This window comes from Garra rufa, chromosome 4 (genome assembly GCF_049309525.1).
Source record: "Garra rufa chromosome 4, GarRuf1.0, whole genome shotgun sequence".
NCBI lineage: Eukaryota > Metazoa > Chordata > Actinopteri > Cypriniformes > Cyprinidae > Garra > Garra rufa.
The window spans coordinates 17,682,751-17,705,799 of NC_133364.1; the positions used below are offsets into that span (position 1 = coordinate 17,682,751).

Below are 23,049 nucleotides of genomic sequence, written 5' to 3' on the forward strand. Positions count from 1 at the left end.
AACATGACTATTTACTCATATATGATATGTCTTTCTTAGACATTTCACTTAATTTTAGTTTAATTCAACATTTAATTCGTTTTGGTTTCCGTCCTGTATACTTTTTTGTATGAAATGAAGAATGATGGTGAATTAACGGAGGACGAGGTGTTTAAATGCCTGTCCAGCCTGGGACAGTCTGCTACAGGACTCCAGCACACTTATCTATGCCTCTCTGTGCCAGTGAGTGATCCACGTATTTGTTTTTGTGTTATAGTGGGGTTACCATTGACTTGTGTTGTTTTTATATTGATTTAATATTGTCTATTCATTAAAAAAAAAATTAAATGTATTTTACACACTTTTCAAGTATAAATCAAAGATCAGGCTGTCTTGATTTAATGTGTATATTTTGGCTTGTGAAAACAGTCACATGACTATATGTGACCCTGGACCACAAAACCAGCCATAAGGGTAATTTCTTTTTTAAATCGAGATTTATACATCATCTGAAAGCTGAATAAACAAGCTTTTCTTTTGTGTATTGTTTGGTAGGATATGACAATATTTGGCTATTTCATCAAACTATTTGAAAATCTGAAATCTGAGAGTGCAAAAACATCAAAATACTGAGAAAATCACCTTTGATGTTGTCCAAATGGAGTTCTTAGCAATGCATATTACTAATCATAAATTACGTTTTTTATACATTTACAGCAGGAAATTTACAAAGTATCTTCATAGAACATGATCTTTACCTTATATCCAAAAGATTTTTGGCTGCTACAAATATACCCTGTGCTACTTAAGATTCACTGTAAAAAGTTTTCACCAGTTTCCACTTAAAAACTTAAGTTTAGCAGCTGCCTTAAGATTTTAAGTTAAATCAGCTCAAGTCATTTAAACTCACAAGTTATATCAACTCATTTTTATTGTAATAAGTTAAAATAAGCTGCTGAACTTAGGTTTTTAAGCTGAATCTGGTAAAAAAAAAACGTTTTACAGTGGATTGGTTTTGTTGTCAAGGGTCATATATTTGGTACTGTACATAAAAAATCCAAAGATTAAAGCAATAGTTCACCCAAAAATGAAAAATTGCTGTAAATTTACATCTAAGATGTGGATGAGTTTGTTTAGATTTGGAGAAATTTAGCATTACATCACTTGCTAACCAATGAATCCTCTGCAGTGAATGGGTGCCGTCAGAATGAGAGTCCAAACAGCTGATAAAAAGCTGATAATAATGGATTTGTTTCTTACAAACGTGCAGCTTTTCACTTCACAAGACATTATTGATGGAGTGGAATAATGTAGATTACTTGTGGATTATTGGATGTTTTTATCAGCTGTTTGGATTCTCATTATGACGGCACCCATTCACTCCATAGGTGAGCAAGTGAAAATTAATGTTAACTAAGATTTGGAAATGCTGTAGAAGTATTGTTCATTCTTAGTTTATTAACTAATGTTAACCAGTGAACCTTATTGTAAAGTGTTGCCTATTCATTTATATTTGATTGATTCTAATGGAGCAACAAAACAGTTTTTGATATTTTTTTTCAGTTGGCATGAAGAAACATGCAGTCACTAGCTGTTTTGACTGTTAAACAGGTTAAGACATAATTTAGTATGATTGTTAACTGATTTCTATTGGCTGGTCCCCACAGTGTGAGTGGTTTTACTGGCTTTGTGGGAATATTTGCTCCCCACACACACTGAGACTGTTACATCACTATGCAACAATTGATATTTTCCATATAAAATTTCCCAGGCTTACACGCCAGAGCTCCAGGGTAGAATATTAATATATTCTTTCCGGAATCGCTGTTATTGTTTAGTTGCATGACTTTGCTGGAGAGAAAGACAGAAGTGGCCTCCAAATTAGTTTACATGGTTTTTCTAATGCGTCATACTCTCCTCTAGTTTCAGGGTTTTACCGGATGACATTTTATTGGCACCTTAACTGAATTTCTGATTGTGTTTGGCCACAGGGGCGAGACTTGAAAAATGTCTCCATTTTATGCAATTACATCTATCTACAAAAGCTCGAGCTTCCCCGCAATAAAATCAAAGGTAGGTTTACACCGGTTTAATGTTTGTGCTAGAAAACTATATGGTCAAATGAAATTTGCTGTCATGTTTTGGACCCGCTCATATTTGTCTTCCACTAATGTAGATATTTGCTCTAATATCCTCTTGTTGAAAATGTTTGCCAGATTTTTATTTTTTTCCCCATCCGTGCCCTTCATGGTTGCTTGGTAGTGGGATAAATAATCTCAGCTGTGCGGATGCTTGTCATCCATCTTTCTCCTGCTCTTTCTGCCTAATGTTTTGTGACTGGTAGATCTATCCTGCGTGAGTCACATGCCACACCTCATCATACTGGATGCTTCCCACAACCAACTCACCGATTTCTTTGGATTCCAGCCGCCAAAAAATCTCAAGGTGATTCAGTTCACTACAGAGAGGGCAATGTGATGTCATCTTTCTTATGCAAGAGTGAATGAACAATGAACTTCATTGGATTTCAGAGATGTTTTACTGTTAGTTAAATGTGTTTTATCTTTTTAATTTAAAGAATTAGTTCACTTTCAGAATAAGAATTGTCATCCATGTCATCCAAGATGTTCATGTCTTTCTTTTTTGAGGAAAACACTCCAGGATTTTTCTCCATATTGTGGACTTCAGTGAGAGCCAACGGGTTGAAGGTCCAAACTGCAGTTTCAATGCAGCTTCAAAGGGCTCTACACGATCCAAGACTAGGAATAAGGGTCTTCTCTCACTTTTTTTTTTCAATACTCGACTTGCAGTAGCTCTGCGATGAGGATTTGTGGTTAAGATTTTTATATTTTAGAAAATGGCCAATTGTTTCCCTATATAAGACACTTATTCCTCAGCTGGGATTGTGTAGAGCCCCTTGAAGCTGCACTGAAACTGCAGTTTGGACCTTCAACCTGTTGGCTCCCTTTGAAGTCCACTATATGGAGAAAATCCTGGAATGTTTTCCTCAAAATCCCTAATTTCTTTGACTAAAGAAAGAAATTTAGAAATATATTTTATTCATTTATTGAGGGTAATTGTAACTTTAAATATGTGAACATTTACTTGGTTATTTTTAGCCTTTTGGAGTTTTTTTCATTAATGTTTGTCTTTCATATACCGTCTTTTCTTTTCTTTTTATGCAGGAGGTAAATTTCTCACATAACCAGATGTCAGTAATGAAGGAACTTTCTGCATACTCCTCTTTGACCAAACTGATTCTTGACTGTATCCTTTTGAAGATTACAAAGCATTACATTCGCAATTCATTTTATTTCATTATTGTATTTCCAAGTAAATCAGGCTATACACTGCAAAAAAGGCTTGTCTTACTTAGTATTTTTTTTTCTTGTTTTTAGTCAAAATATCTATGAAATCTTAAATTAAGATATTTGATAAGCAAATGGACATAAGATATTTAGTCTTGTTTTAAGCAAAATGCACTTAATGTAGGTCCGTACAGCCACTGAGTTTATTACGACACAGACAAACAGAATATCTACAAACAATATATTCCTACAGTTTCACTAATGTTGACTCAAGGTTGTTGTGGTTCCTCTGAGTTTCTCGAAGTCAGAACTCTACCATGAGGGGTCATTCCAGATAAAAGTTCTGATAACACATAGTTCTCACTCTAACTATAGTTGCTTATAAGCATGCTTATTACTAGCATATTGGCTGTTTATTTGTACTTACAAGGAACATACTAATGTCTTATTCTGCATGACCATATTTTAGATCCCTTAATCTTACTGTATACCTAAACTTAACTATCTTAATAACTATTAATTAGCAGCAAATTAGGAGTTTGTTGAAGCAAAAGTCAGTTAATAGTTAGTTAATAGTAAGAATTGGTCCCAACTAAAGTGTGACCAAAGTTCCTATTAGGAACTCAGAATTTTAGAAATCCGAGTATAAATGGAACACACCATTGATTTTGTGAATCTTCAGTGTCACATACCAGAATGGAGCATATTATTTGAAAAATTATGACTGGTGAAAATTACTAGCATGCACTTATAAATTATAATCTGGACAATTTATGGACGCCCAAGTAACTTGGCTGATTCCTGTTGACTTTAAAGGGGTAGTTCACCCAAAAATGAAAATTCTGTCATTAATTACTTACTTTCATGTTGCTCCAAACCTGTAAGACCTTCGTTCATCTTCAGAGCACAAATTAAGATATTTTTTATGAAATCCAAGAGCTTTCTGACCCTGCATAGAGAGCAATGCAACTGACACATTCAAGGTTTAGAAAGATAGTAAGGACGCATGTTCACAAGAGCACCACAATATTCTCGTAGCTTCATAAAATTATAAAATTAACGTTGAACCACTGACGTCACATGGACTTTTGTAACAATGTTCTTACTACCTTTCTGGGCCTTGAACGTGGCAGTTGCATTACTGTCTATGCAGGGCCAGAAAGCTCTAAATATCTTAATTTGCATACCTAAGATGAACTAAGGTTTTACTAATTTGGAATGAAATGAGGGGGAGTAGTTAATGACAGAATTTTCATTTTTGGGTGAACTATCCCTTGAAACTATTAATTTGTTAAAAACAAGTGTATGAAACATTCTTTGACTGTGCCTTGCTGTTCAGATAATTCATTTAGTTCCATCAGGGGGCTGGAAAAGTGCAAAAGGCTCTCACACCTCAGCCTGGCCCATAACAACATCTCCCGCATTAGGGGTCTGGACCATCTGCCCCTCAGAAAGCTCTGCCTGGTACTATCAGCCTTCTTAAACACACACACTCACCATTTATAACAGCAACACCCATTTAACACAGCTAATTTATTCCCAACGATTAATAAGTGCAGAGGGGTATAAAATATGAATGTATTTCATGAAATATTTACTTGTTAAAAGCAGGTTTGCAGATTAATTAAATGTGTTGTAATATATGTGTTTTGAGCTGAGAAATTAACAGTGGTACGGCAAGGACAGGTATTGAATATGTAACTATAAAATGTTAATTTCTGTTTGGGAAAATCTGTCACTTTTCATGATAGGGTGATAAATAAATGTAATCACGGTGTTAATTTGAGATTGGAACGCAGCAATGAGAGGTCTTTCCTCAAAGTGTTCCCGAGTCTCTGTTGGATTAATTAGCGTCAGCCTGCAAAACCTGTTGACATATTTTTCTGCTCACCCATAGTGTCTCCCCGTCACCTGTCATCCTCTTCCAGATTATGTTGTTGTGTCAACACTTTTCGAAAGGTTACCACGCGCTCTGTCTGTGATAGTGTGGGCAACACTACAGCCTCTTGTTCTGGCACATCCTCATACCGCTGACAGTTATTTCTTTTTTCTCAAAGCATCCCCTAACTGTGTATATTTCAGACAGTATGCATGATTAAACTCCAGCCTTTTCAGAAAAATATAACAAAGCCTGGTGTTGAAACTCGCCATATGGCAGGCCAGCGTGCCACCAGACCTTTGCCACTCAGCTGAAGGATGTTTATGCTGTCCTTTATCAAAGAGATTCTTCATCGTCAGCAGCACCGCGTCCTTTGGTGTCCACGTCCCCACGAGGCCAAGCTGCTGGCATGAGAGAGGCTGGACCCTGTTAAAAAAAAAAAAAACACTCTCCCACACGCTGAACCTGTCCACCCCCCCGTTGCTTTGAGACCCTGAACAGTGTGCGCCTGTCAGCCTGTTCCGCTCACACCCATCACACTTTGGATCTGGGACTTCCAGAGCCTCTTGTGGTCACCGTCCCCTGCTGTTCAGTGCTAGGCATGGGGGTATTACAAGGGAAAGGCTTTGGAAGCTGGAATCTTTCTAGATTATCTAATAAGAAGTGGGTCAATTTGACCCATTTCTATTTTATAGTTGTCAGAAATAATAGTAAACTTAGGATGTTTTTTGTGAAATTTTGTGGCTTTTTCTTTTAAAGGGTAATTTTAGTATTATATATATATATATATATAATGTATATATATACGCCAAAAGTTTACATACACCTTGCAGAATCTGCAGAATGTTAATTATTTTACCAAAATAAGTACTATTTAGTTATTATTTAGTACTGACCTGAATATTTTTCTCATAAAAGATGTTTACATATAGTCCACAAAAGAAAATAATAGTTTTATAAATATATATATATATATATATATATATATATAAATTAAAAATGACCCTGTTCAAAAGTTTACATACACTTGATTCTTAATACTGTGTTGTTACCTGAATGATCCACAGCTGTTTGTATTTTGTTTAGTGATAGTTGTTCATGAGTCCCTTGTTTGTCCTGAACAGTTAAACTGCCTGCTGTTTTTCAGAAAATCCTTCAGGTCCCACAAATACTTTGGTTTTTCTTTATTTTTGTGTATTTGAACCCTTCCCGATAACGACTGTATGATTTTGAGATCCATCTTTTCACACTAAGAAAAACTGAGGGACTCATAGACAACTATTACAGAAGGTTCAAATGCTCACTGATGCTTCAGAAGGAAAGCAAAGCATAAAGAGACGGATCAGGGTAAATTTAACTTAATTTGTCTTCTGGAAAACATGTAACTACCTTCTGTAGCTTTTGAAGGGCAGTACTAAATGGAAAAAAATATGATATATAGGCAAAATAAAAAGAATTTACACACTGTTTATGTTCAAAAGTTTACACCCCTGGCTTTTAATGCATTGTATTTCCTTTTGAAGCATCAGTGAGATCTCAAATGCATCTCAAAATTATACAGTCATTGTTGGAAAGGGTTCAAATACACAAAAATGCTGGAAAACCAAAGAATTTGTGGGACCTGAAAGATTTTTCTGAAGAACAGTGGGCAGTTTAACTGTTCAGGACAAACAAGGGACTCATGAACAACTATCACTAAACAAAATACAAACAGCTGTGGATCATTCAGGTAACAACACAGTATTAAGAATCAAGTGTATGTAAACTTTTGAATAGGATCATTTTTATAAATTCAACTATTATTTTCTCTTGTGGACTATATGTAAACATCTTTTTTGTGTAATATAATGATTTTTAGTTTCAGTTAACTATAATAACCCTGACCCCAACCATAACAATTGCACCCTAATTTCAAACTTAACAAGGAAAGGAAAGTGTAGTGTGACAGGCGTAGGCTGTACGGAAAACCTCTTGTTCATTGATATGCGCTCGCTACATCTTACCAGATGTTCGCCTGTCAGTCCCTACCCATCAGCCTTGAATTACCTGAGCTCAGCTGTCAGTCAAGCAGCCACAGCCAGACAGAAATGACACATGACCCTGCAGATCATGTACAGAGCTTTTAAGTTACTGTTCTTCACGATAATAATTGTATATATGTGTCTGTGTTTTTTTAAGAGGGGGAATGTGATACCGAAGATTGAGAATCTCCAGACTCTACGCAACTTGCAAGTTCTGGATTTGTCCTGTAACCGGATTCAAAGCCTCTCGGGTCTCCAGCACCTCTATCTCCTGGGGAACATCAACCTTGAGAGCAATCTGGTAAAGGAGCTGTCAAATTTCTGTCATATTACATTATGCAAATAAGTACAAAGTTGTACCTCAGAGCATAACAGAACAAAAAGAACCAGTTAAACCAAGTGAAAATGGCTAAAAAGGTACTAAAAGTACTACTATGAAACGTGTTGAAGTTCTGAGAGTTTCTGAAAGTGTATATGTGGCACCTACTAGACATTTCACTCGACAAATAATTCTCTTTTTTGTTCTTTGTGTATCAGATCAGTGAGGTAAAGGAAGCTGCATATCTGCATGACCTGATATTGTTGAGAGAAATGAATCTCCTCAGAAACCCAGTGCAGGTGAGGGCACCATAAACATCTCAAAACAGCAATTCAGTTAATTCTAGGGCTAATGTCATCGCCTTATACTTCATGGCAAATATTTTCTTGCAGGACCAGGATGACTATAGACTAGCTGTGATATTCCTCCTTCAACACCTTGTACTTCTGGATCAACACAGTGTAACTGCAGAGGAGAAGGTTATTGTGTGATCTAAGTAAAAGAAACCGTTGCTTTATATCTTTAGTTTATAAAAAGCAAAGTGATGTTTATGGCTTTAAGATGGAGGAAGCCTATTTTTGTACATTTTGAAGAGCATTTGCTGGCTGATTGAAGTCAAGAGCTCAATGTTCAAGGGCTGAATTGAACTGAAAAGAAGTAACTTGAAAGCTCTGAAAGTTTGTCGGAAAATAAAGCACATATTTGAATGATTATGCCAGGGTTGAGTAGTGAGTCACACTCATGTTGTCTTTCATTCTCAGGTGTCTGCGGTGAACAAGTACGACCCTCCTCTGGAGGTGATCGCAGCTAGAGATCACATGACCCACTTGATGTACCACCTCATGCAACCGCAGGTTATTTTTGACAGGTGCGACTTCTCAATCCACTTTCCTCTTTATTTTATGTGCTTGTCTAGTCTACAAAGTCCACTTCCCTCAAGCAGGAAGCTCTTCAACCACTCACAGCGGTTTAGATCTGAACTGAAATGAATCAGGAGTTTTGTAGCGAGGCTGTTTGTAGTCACCCAGTTGGTTGTAAACTACATGGTTGAACTCACAGGAAGTTCAATAGCACGGTTCACAACAAAAACATTCGCTAATATGCATTTTCGCATGTTTTTCCACAAGTACTCTACCCAGTCTGGAGGCTCCATACCCCATGCTGGTTCTCACTGGCCCACAGGCCTGTGGGAAGAGAGAACTTGCCCATAAGCTGTGCCAGGAATTCAGCGACTATTTCGCTTATGGGTAAGAGGCAGTTTGGAAAGCAGTATGAAAGTCACTGAAATATTGTGTGATGTAATTTTGCTCAAAATGTGCACTATATTGAGAAAAAACGACATTGCAATATTTCGTTTTTCTGCAATATGTATTGCAATATGAAAAAATACAGTCATTTCCTTGAGATGACTGGAATATATATTTGGATAGACTTATTATTCATTCTTGAGAGGCTCTGTTGGGGGTGTGCAACTGCCTAGAACATAAAAATAATTTAAAAAAGCTAAAAACTTTTTTTAGTGTGAACCATACTTTTGAAGCCGAATGATTTGGTTTTTAGTAAGCCAAATTCCCACTGTTTTGATCCATTCAAAATATTGAATAAAATACTATATATATATATTTAAAAATACATTTGTGGTGTAAAATAAATTATATAGATTTTTTTTTTAAATTAATAATCATGTTATAGTACTATTTACCTCTTAATTCAGATTTAAACCATCAAGCTTTTTGTGACCCTGGATCACAAAACCAGTCAAAGAAGCACAGATATATTTGTAGCAATAGCCAAAAATCATGCATCATTTGGGTCACAATTATCAATTTTTTTTTTATGCCAAAAGTCATTAGGATATTAAGTAAAGATCATGTTCTATGAAGAAATTTTGTCAATTTCCTTCCATAAATATATCAAAACTTAATTTTTAATTTTGTAATATGCATTGCTAAGAACTTAATTTGAACAACTTTGAAGGGATTTTCTCAATATTTAAATTTTTTGGCACCCTCAGATTCCAGATTTTTCAAAAAATTAACCCTTAAGACTGATTTTGTGGTCCATGGCCAATTATTTCGAGTTTGTCTTTGTGATTATTCAGTCATATTTCACTATATATTTCAATATATTGCACAGTTCTAGTTTATCTTGAGTTTTTTCAATCAATTTTGTTTTAGTGCCTGCCACACCACCAGGGGGCCCTATTATGGAGAAGAGGATGGATCCGACTATCATTTTGTCACTGAGGAAGAATTTCAGAACATGATTCAAATGGTAATTCTCTGTCCAGACTTTTATCGTATTCTGATCTGCTTCGGCAGTGTTTTACCCATAACCCTATGCATTTAGTTTTTTTGTGTTACAGTTTTATCCCCATTCATCTGCAGAAACAGACTTCCCCATGCCATATTGGTCTATAAAGCAAAGACATGCCAAAAATGTGAAGAGGGGAAAGAATTCGCCCTAGATTTTCTTTTTCCCCAGGCCCCTCAGGTGCTTCTGAGCGAGCACACACCTAGTCTGTGCCGCCACTATCTCGTTTAGCTCTTAAGTGTTGCTATATAAGTCCAGTGTTATTGATTGATAGAGGCTGGAAGGAAGCCTTTTGATGTGTGATTATAACCTTATGCCTCCAGAGCACAGAAAGAGACTGTCGAATTTTACAGACTAACCTCCCCTACCTATATCACACCGACACAGATGTGTGTCGGCATTCTGCAGACGCAAACGTTCTTTGGTGCTTTTCTCCGGGTTGTTAAAGCAAATAGAGTTAAAGATTAGAGCATGGTTGGGATTTTACTGATGGTTTAAAACCATCTTGACCAGAGATGTAGAAACATGTGTTTGAGAATGCTTTGTGCGAGTCAAGGAGCTAAATGCACCCAGGTGCAGTTGACCACAAGGGTCAAAGGTTTGTCTGTGCGAGAAGAACGATGTTCCCTTGCAACTTAAAGGTCGAGAGTTCAGGTCATTCTTCATTGAATCCGTGCCGAACATCCATGATGACGCCCATTCAGAAGATGAATTTGAGCTCTGTGCCATCATGTTCCATTTACAGTCTTTTTCAGTTTTACTGTATTCTCTCACTGTCAGGGTCAATTTGTCCAGGCGATGCAGTATGGAGGACATTGGTATGGCCTGTCGCGGGAAACTATTGAGCGCGTGGCTCGTGAAGGTCTTGCCTGCTGTGTGCATATGGAACTGGAGGTATGGTTTTAAGAGGACATGTTCCACCATGTTAACATTCATTGACCAACCACAAAACTGGGTCAAACGCCACAACAGTTGATTGTACCCAACTTTTTGTTGTGTTTGATCCAACACAGGGAGTGTATAGCTTGAAGAACTCATATTTTGAGCCCCGTTACGTCTTGCTGATCCCCACTGTTGTTGATAATTACGTCTGCTTTCTGAAAGCAAGAGGATTCTACAGCAACGCTCAGATGGAAACTGCCGTGTCTCGCATTGATTTGTACACCAAGATCAACAAAGAATCGCCTGGCTTCTTTGACAACATCATCCCTTGTGGTAACAAACTTTTATTGACCCATCAAGGTCAATTGTGACCCTGCACCACAAAACCAGTCATAAGTTGTACGGGTATATTTGTAGCAAAAGCCAACAATACATTGTATGGGTCAAAATGATAAATTTTTTTATGCCAAAAATCATTAGGATATTAAGTAAAGATCATGTTCCATGAAGATATTTTGTAGATTTCCTTCTGTAAATATATCAAAATGTAATGTTTGATTAGTAATATTCATTGCTAAGAACTTCATTTGGACAACTTTAAAGGCGATTTTCTCAATATTTAGATTTTTTTGCACCCTCAGATTCCAGATTTTCAAATAGTTGTATCTCGACCAAATATTGTCCTATCCAAACTGTTGTGAACTTTTCTCAGAGACCAGGAGACGTTTTGGATATCTTGAAGCAGAAGTTTCTCTTTATTGAGATCCTAGCTGTTCGTTCGCTGCAGTCGTCAAAAGTCGTCTGCTAAGGCATATACATTACAGTTTATATACCTTTCCAGGGGGAGAGGAAAACATAGAGGTGGAGTCAATCTAAACAAAGCATACAAATGCAGTACAGGAATCAGCCCGTTACCAGAGTTCCCCAGCCCTGATCTCATTATCATAACAGTGTCATTCAAAGGCATAGGTGCTAATCCAATCAGTCTGACAGTATTGCCCATACCTTCACATTATCATAGAGACAAAGGCATCGCTGTAGCTTGAGAACAAAAGGTTAATGTCTCAGACACCTGGGCTGCCTGATTTGATCTTCTTAGAATGTCATCATCTGTACCTTTAGAAGCTAAATAGAATATACTTCACTTTAGATTTATCTGTGATGCAATGTCAGAACATAGGATCAACATTTCTTAAATTTGTAATCCTACAATCCCCTCTTTGAGAGTTCTAATAACTCTCACATAAAACAAATTTAAACATCCATAAGTCCATTCTGTAGCCTATGTTGGTTAACATAAGCCCCATCTTGCAGTCATGTAACTTGTAAAAGTTACAGGCACATATAACATTATTCTGTGTCTTGTCCTAGATTTACGTAGGTGTAATAGTTCTTTTCAGAACCATAACTGTTGACACATACGACAAGGGATGGTGAAATGTCGTACAAACTACATGATGTCACAGAAAATCATGTAGCGTAAGAGTGGAAGTCTTGAAGTCTATGGCGCCTGAATAGCTGTGAAGCTGTCTGTTTTCTGTAGTCCGTTTCCCACGTAGATTCACTCAGATGACTCTTTGTCCTCATGAAGCTTGTTCATCGATGTCTGAAGTGATGCTTCACACCAGGGTTTCTCTTATGAAGAAGAATTGGCATACACACCTGAAACACAAGAAAACAAAGAAACAGCAGACCAGCAGTATTCATGCATAGACATTTTTAGACTTCTGTTGATCGTATAGTGGTTTTATTTATTACATTAAAATTCTAGTGATCGTATAGTGTTTTTTTTCTTCTTAACCTAATCTTAATTTGACACCTAATAGACCAGTGAGGTGGGGATTAAAAGTACTAATGGGGAAAAACCTATGAGGAAATGTTCACCGCAGGATTGGCCCCCGAGGCTTATTGCACTTCGGTTCTTTCCTGGGCTCCTCACTGGTTTGTGTGTCCTAATCTGTCCCTTTAAGTGTTGTGCACACTGTATAGTGTGAGACATAAGTTCCTAAAGCAGAACAAAAATACATGTATTTCCAAAACAATGCAATCACTACATTTCAGTCCTCTAATTAAACATCAGTCCTGGTAGACATCATAACAGAGGATGGGTTACTGAATAAAATATTCTGGTATGGCCGTGAGTGTTCTTAACCAAGTGTCCCCAAGTTTGGGGGGAGTGATATTCAACTTCCCTTTGTTGTGTTAACAAAGAGTCTTTCATCTTTGTTGTAGATTACTGGGGTAATTAAGAATTCACAGCCTTAACGGTTAGCACCTCAGCAAGCTGCCCAGTGAGTTTGGTGTAGTGGGGAGGTGCTGTTTTAGCATTGCTAGCAGACTGTGTAAAAGCTGATTTACATTGTTCATTTCTTTTACGTATTTTTTGTTTTTCCTGCATTCTTTCATCCTGTGTCCAGGTTTACCGCAGTAATGACAACTACCCTCTCTCTTAGGACATTTACTTTCCTGTCGGTTCTCTGTTTTCAACTTAAAGGAAGCTGCTGCAATCTTTACTCTGGCTTTAACATCAGAGTTTCTTTCCCAAATAGCTAACCTGTCCAAGTTGCTTTGCAGGGTTCTATTGGACCATGTGAGATCTAGGAAAGGCAGTGCATTTCTATATTCAATTAAAAGGCCATCAAACCATGTACGAGCTAGTGGTCCTTTATCATCTAGCACCTTCTCTGGAGTGTCAGCTATTCCACTGTATGCTGCAGCTGACTGACAAAACCTTTCAGTGTACTCACTTACAGTTTCATCCTTCTTTTGCACACAGTTAGTGATTCTGGACCAGTCTGTTTTGGGTCCTATGATATTCTTTAGAATTTTTAAAACACCTTCTCTCAAATCGCCTTTACTGGCATGTTGTAGTTCAGAAGTAACAGCAGACTCAAAACTGTTGAATTCAGATTCAGTTAAAATTTGTGACATCAGCTGTGTGACTTCTGCTAACGACATGTCATAAAGACGCATTTTGCTGTTCAATGTTCTTCTAAATTCTGAAAAATGTGTGCGTGCTGAAGGTAAGCTCTGGGACAATCTCTCTATGTCTTTAGGTCTTAGCGCTTTGGCAACCATTTGTACTGAGACAACAGAAGGGTTTGAAGAAACACCTTCAATTTTCTCAATTCCCTGAGTTCTTCTCCTAGCACCACATACCTTCACTGAATTCACTGCATCTTTCTCCATTGTTACAGTATTGCCACTGTCTTCTAGTCTACATGAAGACTGTAAGTCAGGATAGCTTTCATCTGACTGTTGGTCTTTTGAATCACTTTTGGTTGAGGCCTGGTTATAGCCCACCTTTTTAGTGAAACGGGACAATCTATTGTGCAGCTGTTGGTTTTGTTCTTTCAACTTAGTGATACACTGAGCTTGTTCTTGTGCTAATGATATTGTAAATTCTCTGTGGCAGCAGATAATGCCTTTTAGGTTTTTCTTTCGGATACATGTTCCGAGTACCTTTTTGCACTCTTCAATTGACCAAACTTTATCTGGATCAATACCAAATTTCTTTGTCAAATCAAATTTTACTGACTCAGTCACTATTGAGTCCATATGCTTTCCTAACAATGATTTAAACTCATCGTCTGTCCATAATGGCGTAGCTAGTCCACCTTTCTCTGTGGTTGGAATTAGCCTAGCATTCTTTCTAACCATTTTTCAAGTTTCTTTGCTACCACGCAATCACAACACTAAAACTTCTCTGATCAACAGAGGGTACGCTTGTTAACACAGATCAACTATTGTTAACCTTCCCTGAATTAACAGAGGACAACACAAACTACTAGCACTTAATGCTAAACTTCTCTGCCAAAACAGAGGATAACAAATTTTAGCATTTTAAGGCTAAACTTCCCTGCTTAAAACAGAGGATTTGCCATGAAACAGAGGATAAACAATTTTAGCACGTAATGCTAAACTTCCCTGGGTGAACAGAGGATAAACAACTCTTCTCTAAAAGAACAACTTTAGAGGGTAACTTAGTTAACTAAACTGTAATAGCTGTAGTTAACCTTCCCTGAATAAACAGAGGATAACAAATATTAACACGTAATGTTAATCTTCCCTGAGTGAACAGAGGATAAACAACTTTAGCACGTAATGCTAAACTTCCCTGAATTAACAGAGGACAACACAAACTACTAGCACTTAATGCTAAACTTCTCTGCCAAAACAGAGGATAACAAATTTTAGCACTTTAATGCTAAACTTCCCTGCTTAAAACAGAGGATAACAGATATTAGCACGTAATGCTAAACTTCCCTGGGTGAACAGAGGATAACCAATTCTTCCCAACCCTTGGTTGTAAAGGAAGATTCATGGAAATCTTTGTTCAGCTGGAAGTTTCGCTCTGGATTCCAAAAGATGCAGTCTTGAAAGCAGATGTTCTGTTGAGCTTGCTGTTCCAATCTGGATTCAGGTGAAGAAGCTGGAACTCTATCCGGGTCACGGCACCAAAACTGTTGTGAACTTTTCTCAGAGACCAGGAGACGTTTTGGATATCTTGAAGCAGAAGTTTCTCTTTATTGAGATCCTAGCTGTTCGTTCGCTGCAGTCATCAAAATTCGTCTGCTAAGGCATATACATTACAGTTTATATACCTTTCCAGGGGGAGAGGAAAACATAGAGGTGGAGTCAATCTAAACAAAGCATACAAATGCAGTACAGGAATCAGCCCGTTACCAGAGTTCCCCAGCCCTGATCTCATTATCATAACAGTGTCATTCAAAGGCATAGGTGCTAATCCAATCAGTCTGACAGTATTGCCCATACCTTCACATTATCATAGAGACAAAGGCATCGCTGTAGCTTGAGAACAAAAGGTTAATGTCTCAGACACCTGGGCTGCCTGATTTGATCTTCTTAGAATGTCATCATCTGTACCTTTAGAAGCTAAATAGAATATACTTCACTTTAGATTTATCTGTGATGCAATGTCAGAACATAGGATCAACATTTCTTAAATTTGTAATCCTACATAACAAACCATACATCAATGGATTATTTATTCAGTTTCTTTATTCAGCTTTCAGATGATGTAATATCTCAATTTCCGGTTTCTGGTTTTGCGGTCCAGAGTTACAATTATGGTTTCTATTTATATATCTGTAGTATCATTTCATGTCAAATGTCCAACCAAATTTCAAAAACTTCCCCAGCTCTGAAGAAAGATAGACATGTATAGTGATGAAAGCCAAAATATCAAATGTCACGGATGTGTATTTAATGAGTAATCACCTATTTTGTAGAGGGGGGTCAAAAGGACAATTTTCACCTGAGATTCAGAGCCAAATTAGAGCGGGAATAAAAATGACTTCAGAAAGATGGCAACATCGTTATGAGAGATTGGTAGGTCCATTAGTAAAATCTGTTGACTTTAGCAATCTTTGTTGCATTCTGTACCAATGGTGACCATTCAAAAATGAGCAAAAAGCACTTTTCAAGTTTTTTGTCAAAGTTTGCATGCCTGTAACTCAGGAAGTATTAAATATATATTAAAGCCCTTTTAGATATCGGGTCTTAACAAACTTTCCTTTTGACATCTCGAATTTTAAGGCCCTGTATGCTTCAATTCCAGAGATATTGGGATCTAAATATGGCTCCAGGACTAAATTGTTAAATTGTACAAGTTTTCAGTGGTCAAAAACGCAAATGTGAGTCACTTTGCATACAGATGATACTTGTTTTATTTTATAATGTTAAAACTAGAAATGTATGTATCGCAATATGATTTTAGATTCTACTTCTTAATAAACTTTTCTTTTGAAATCTTCATTTTCAAAACCCTACATCGTTCAGTCCCAGAGATATGGTTCCAGACTGTTGAATAATACCCATTTTTAGTGGTCAAACTGGTTCTTAAATTACAGGCAGGCAAACTTTGAAGACAAAACTTGAAAAGTGCTCTTTCCCTATTTTTGAATGGTCACCATTGGTGCATAAAGCAACAAAGATTGCTAAAGTCAACAGATTTTACTAAGAGATCTCCTAATCTCTGTAAAAATGACTTAATGATGTCGCCATCTTTCTGTAGTAATTTTTACCACCCTGCAATTTGCCTCTGAATCTCAAAACAGAGCCAGGGAACTTTGGTTGACTTGACACAGAATGACCCAATAGGAATATACTTTGTATTTCCCTTCCTAAGCAGGACATTTTCAAAGATTTATTTAGTTTTTCTTTTTTTTAATGGAAGCTCAATTGCTCCTTCTATTGCCCCCCTTCTATTTTGCTCATCAGATGATCGTGCTGAGGCCTACCAAACTCTAAAACAGCTGGTGAAGGAGTACTTGGGTTTAGAGGAGCATGGAGGAGGAGGTGACAGCAGCTCAGTCACACCTGACAACACCTCCACAAGTAAGCTTTTAAAGTCCCACTTTGACATACACTTTAAGACCCAATGATATCACTTGACTCTTGACACGCAATGTTGATATTTCATAGCTGAAAAAGTATTCAAATTACTTATTTTCAAATTGAAAGTGTTCAGATTTGCGATATTTTTATCTGTATTTACAGTAAAAGCAAAACTGATTGACACCTTCAAAATTTCTCACATTATGACAGTTTATTAGCTATGGTTTAGAAAATGGTAATAAAATATGACAAGAACTCAAGCGTTAAACTGTGTCAGAAAAAGTTAATCTTGATAATATCAGATAACTTTGATAGAAAGGTATGTGACAAATTTGTATAAATTTTACTGGTAGTCCACTGTATGAACATTTTTTGGGTTTAATATGTCACAGTTTACATTATTTTGCTATCCTCACTTGCATAAATGAACTATAGTGTCCTGCACCCACGAAAAAAAAAATCTAAAATTATATCTGGTGTCTGAATAATTTTTGGATTAACTGTATCTATGTATTTATTTATAGTTTTTATGCGTTTGCTAACATTTTGTTGGCATCTATAAAATAACAGACTTGGACTAAAGGCCACAAAACTCTCAATTTGATTTCATGTGGCCTTTACACAAAGTCAGTTTTGTTCGTGGGGCACTTCGACAGGATTATGAAGAATATAGTTGTAAATAGTTGTACTCAGTGTGAGTCTATGGCATTTCGCTGCTGCAGCCACAGCAGACATCTGTTCACGATGGCCGAGTGCCCTAACGACATCTCTGTTGTAGACGCAACTGGCGAGTTACTGGCAGCCAACACGACAGAGGCCACTGACCTCATGGACTCCTACAGCAGAAACTACCAGAACAAAATCCAGGCCAAAATGACGCCTCAGCAGACCCCTGCAGTAAGTCAGAGTTATTGATTCTGTTATTTTTTACACGATAATTGGCTTGATATACAGAAGCTATCATGGCCAGGAATAGCAGATAGCAGGATGAAATGAACAGTCACACTGAAGCAAGCACAATATTTTCTGTGAACTCCACAGGAAATGGCTTCCAATTACATACGCCAGCAGCTGATTCGAGAAGCTCTGAGCGGGAAGAGTCCTGGGGCTTATGCCGAGCTGTTTCAGAGGTAACATAACTGTAGATTACCCAAAGACTGTGACTGACGATGAGCTAGAAGATCACTGTTCCAACTCCAAAACATTGGCTTGGTGTCTGCATAGACAGCTACTGTACCTTCTAAGCCATCATGCTTAGTCAAATACAACCTCAAAAGTGACTGATTTGTAATGTTTTAATGCTTTTTTATAGGTAACGACAACTCTGCACACACTACACAAATAATAATTCTAAGAGAATTTAACGTTAATACATTGCAAAGCTAATGATGCAACATTGTACTTCTGTAATATGCTTGTAATTAAACTGCATGCATAAATATGCTCTACCTTTTAAAAGTTTGGGGAGAGTTTTTTTTTTTTAAGAAATTAATAATTTTCAGCAAGGACGCATTTAATTGCTCAAAAGTGACACAAGACATAATATTACAAAATATTTCTATTTCAAATAAACCCTAAACTTGAAATAGCTTGAAATAGTCAGTTTTTAATTAGCTGAAATGTTTTGTTTTGTTTTGTTTTGTTTTTTGTTTTGTTGCATTTCGTTTTGTTTCGTATGTTTGTTTTTGTTTTTGTTTTGTTATAGTTTTTAGTGAGTTTAGTAGTGAGTTTATTTTTTTAAAGAAAGGATGCATTTAATTGCTCAAACGTGATATACAAAGATATTACAAAAACTTTATATTTCAAATTTTTTATTTAAAATGGTTTTTTTTCTTCTGTTTTCTGTTTTAGTTTTTAGCGAGTTTTAGCAATAAAGTAGTGCCTGTTATTCAGCAAGGATGCATTCAATTGCTCAAACAAGACATAAGAAAATGTTACAAAAGATTTATAATTGAAATAAAAGGTTTTTTTTTTTATTTGAAATGTGTTTAGTTTAGTTTTCTCTTTTAGTTTATTTAGTTTAGTAGTGATTTTTTAGAAAGTAATGCTTTTATTCAGCAAGGATGCATTTAATTGATTTCAAAGATTTCTATTTCAAATAAATGTCTTTTTTATATTTTTTGTTTTGTTTTGTTTTCTGTTTTAATTTTTAGTAAGTGTAGTAGTAAGTTTTTGTTTGTTTTTTTGAAAGAAAGTAATGCTATTATTCAGCAAGGACGCATAAGAAAATATTACAAAAGATTTCTTTTTCAAATAAATGTTTTTTTGTGTGTGTTTCTATTCGCCAAAGAACCCTATCATGGTTATGTATCATGGTTATGACAAAAATATTAAGCAGCACTTAATTGATAATAATATGAATTGTTTCTCAAGCACCAATGATTTCTGAAGGATCACCTAACACTGAAAGTTTCAGAAAATTCAGCTTTGCCAACACAAGTATAAATTACTTTTTAAAATGTATTAAAATAGAAAACAGTTCATTTAAATGGTAATAATATTTCACACTGTTACTGTATTTTTTAAATAAGATTTTGATTGCACAAGAGACTTCTTAAAAAAGTAGTTGAAATGTACTTGAAATCGTTTTAAATAGTTGAATAGTTTTTTTAGTTGTTTTTTGCTAATATTGCATTACAAGTTACATTTCACTTATGTTGATTATTAAGTACTGCATTTATTCATTTTTTTATTACTTTATTTAGTTTTACATGGCTACAATTAAATGACCAGATTTTTTTTTTAATATATATATATATAATGGCCAAATTTTGTTTCCTCAGCTAAAAGCACCACCACAGGCTGGTGTGTGTGTGTGTGTGTGTGTGTGTGTGTGTGTGTGTGTGTGTGTGTGTGTGTGTGTGTGTGTTTACTGATACTGTACATGTGTGTTTGTGTCACAGGAGTGCACCCACAGCTCCATCATCATTACCCTCTCAGTCCCGGCCCCCGGCCGGCCCGTCTTCCTCCCCAATGCGTCCCGTTGGCCTCGCCGGTCCTGACCCCGATGAGGACAGCAGGTATGCCACACACACCTTGACATTTTCACCCCCGACCTCTGGCCCCAGAGCAGCAAACCAATTAACCTTTCCCCAAAGTCCTGTCTTTGTGTACCTCATTTCCCAGGACGTGTTTTTTCTTGTAGCCTCTATCTTTATGTTTATAGCCTCCATCTCCATTTTACACACATCCAGGCTCAAATATCAAAGTTTTCATCCCCAGCTCAAGTTAAAGCGTTCAGGTAGCTGACGTGCCCCAGGCCATCTGGAAGATGTATGTGTTGGAGCACGTAAATGCAGATTTATGACTATCGGTGCTTTTGCCTCTCCCGTGTGCAAGCTCGGGGACTCTAAACAAGCGAGGAAATACAAGACTGCTCCTGTGAAATATGCATGTCCCCAAGATATTTAAATACACTGTAATTTAGCTCATTAAGAGGAATCCTAAGAGACTTACAGAGCTGCCCGGCCTGCGCGGTGCACCGCCGTTTGCTTATTAGCTAGGAAAAAAAAAAAGACAAAACTAATTGCTAGTCCAAATTGTGTTAAACAGTGACTTTTTGTTGCTCATCCGCGGGGGAAAAGCAATATGCGTTTGGAGTTTGTTACTTTGCAATCTAGTTATGAATTTTACTGTGCTCTTTATGAAATCAATTGAAAAAGCAGGGTGTGGAATCATGGGATATCTGTGAAGGGACTGTTGCCAACTCTCTAAAAAAATAGCTGATGCCAATCAAAACTTATTAAAACCTGCTTCTAATGGGTGTCTTGAGATGTTTGTTTATTCAGCGCTGATGTGTGTGTGTTTTTAACCGAGTTCTACGGAGAATGAGTCATTTCCATATTGTTGTTGCTATTTGGGTTTTCTTTCCAGCTTAACTGAGGATTGTGGCATAACTTTAAAAAATATTTTTGAAAGAAAAATGAATATGTTTATTCAGCAAGGATTCATTATATTAATTAAAAGTGAACGTGAATGTTACAAAAAAATATACAACTATTCAAATAAATTCTATGTCAAATACACTGCTGTTCAAATGTTTGGGATCAGTAAGATTTTTAAAGAAGTTTCTTATGCTCATCAAAGCATTTATTTGATCAAAAATCTAGAAAAAACAGTAATATTGTGAAATAGAACATAGAACTGTTTTCAATGTGAATGTATTATAAAACGTAATTTATTCATGTGATGCAAAGCTGAATTTTCAGCATCATTACTCCAGTCTTCAGTGTCACATGATCCTTCAGAAATCATTCTAAAATGCTGATTTATTATCAAGGTTGAAAACAGTTGTGCTGCTTAATATTTTGTTGGAACCTGTGATAGTTTTTTCAGGATTCTTTAATAAATAAAAAGTTAAAAAGCATCTATTTAAAATAGAATAAATTGCCATTTTAAAGCTTGTGTTCAGTGAATGTTTCTTTTCTTTCTTTTTTTTTGAAAGAAATTAATACTTTTATTCACAAAGGATGTGTTAAATTTCTAAAAAAAAAAAAAAAAAAGTGATAGCAAAGACGTATATTGTTGGAAATAAATTCTATTTTCAATAAATGCTGTTCTTTTAACTTTTTATTATATCAAATAATCCTGAATATAGAATCACAGGGTCCAAAAAAAAAAAAAAAAAATTCCAACATTGATAATAAAAGTAATAAATCAGCTTATTAGAATGATTTCTGAAGGATTGTGTGACACTGAAGACTGGGGTAATGACTGATGAAAATTCAGCTTTGCATCGCAGGAATAAATTATATTTTTAAATATATTTAAATAGAAAACCATTATTTTAACCTGTAAAAATATTTCACAATATTACTGTTTTTTTTTCCCTGTATTTTTGATCAAATAAATACAGACTTGGTGAGCATAAAAGGCATTTTTCAAAAATATAAAAATCTGATCCCAAAATTTTAAAGTTAGTGTAGAAGATATGCTGATAAATTGACCAATTTAAAAATGGGAAATTACATCAATATTTGCAGTGAAAAGATCTCAGATGAACAGCATTTAATACATAAATCACCATGACAGGTAAATGTATTAAATAGACACAAAGTGAAGTACAAAAATATAATGTTTCTATTATGTCCGTATCATTTCTCATAAGTCGATCACTCACTTAGCGAATTGGTTTGATGTTGTAACTTTCTTAATGTCTTTCTGTCTCTTCTTTTCCTTCACTCTGTCTCAGTTCTGAGGAATCTCGTGCCATTTCTGGCCTGTCCATGAGGAGCTCAGCAGGGGCGCTCACAGCGGAAAGCCCGGCCCGGGGATCAGACGTTGGGTCAGGGCCCAACATAGAGCCTTTGGATATGTCTATGTTGGGGCAGGACCGGGACTCTCTTAAAGGTTCATATGTAACACATTTTAGCTTGTACCTAGCTGTACACATTTTAGAAGCTGTCTATACATCGATACATAGATATACATATCTACTTAGAAGTTTGTTTAAATATCTACGCCTACTCATGAGATGATCTTAGATTCTAGTTTATGTGACTAATGCATGTCTGTTTGTTGTTTCGCAGGTCACACAGACTCTGGTTTGACCCCTGATGCCCCTCGGTCAGGCTCTGAACGGGTCTCCCCAGTACCCCCCTCCTCCCCGGGCCGCCCGGGTGCCAATGTTAAACCAGTTCTGCCACCCATCCCATCTGGAAGGAAGACCAACGATTCTGGTTCAAAGCAGTAAATGACAGTACAAAGAGCGTCCCAGGGTATAAATATTTGCACATCATGTGAGTGTTAGTGGCAAAATAGGTTGGTGAAATAAGTTTAAATAACCCCTGTAGCTTCAAGCCAGCCATTCAATAAATGACAATGAAGGCAACAGCTGTGGTGAGTGCTGTGAGGCAAAAGCAGTCAGGTCATTGGAAAGTATGAAGATTTCTATCCCTCATCTGTGTCCTCAAGTGTGATTGATCTGAGAAGCTGAAGGCTTATCCGTCAACAATAGATCTAAGCTCTGGAAATGGCCCGAAGCTCTCA

At 36.5% G+C, this 23,049-nt stretch overlaps 1 protein-coding gene across 1 annotated transcript; it reads left to right on the top strand.

Annotated features, from left to right (window-relative positions):
* The first annotated feature begins 155 nt into the window (after nucleotides 1-155).
* Nucleotides 156-23,045, top strand: lrguk (leucine-rich repeats and guanylate kinase domain containing). Its single transcript, XM_073839268.1, is given in 19 exon segments — nucleotides 156-222; nucleotides 1,903-2,052; nucleotides 2,324-2,424; nucleotides 3,165-3,246; nucleotides 4,627-4,751; nucleotides 7,345-7,488; nucleotides 7,725-7,805; nucleotides 7,899-7,985; nucleotides 8,268-8,374; nucleotides 8,634-8,753; nucleotides 9,684-9,780; nucleotides 10,600-10,713; nucleotides 10,833-11,034; nucleotides 16,945-17,061; nucleotides 17,840-17,958; nucleotides 18,103-18,191; nucleotides 19,965-20,081; nucleotides 22,253-22,410; nucleotides 22,599-23,045. Coding segments are annotated over 19 exon segments (2,232 nt in total). The 3' UTR covers nucleotides 22,754-23,045.
* The last annotated feature ends 4 nt before the right edge of the window (nucleotides 23,046-23,049 follow it).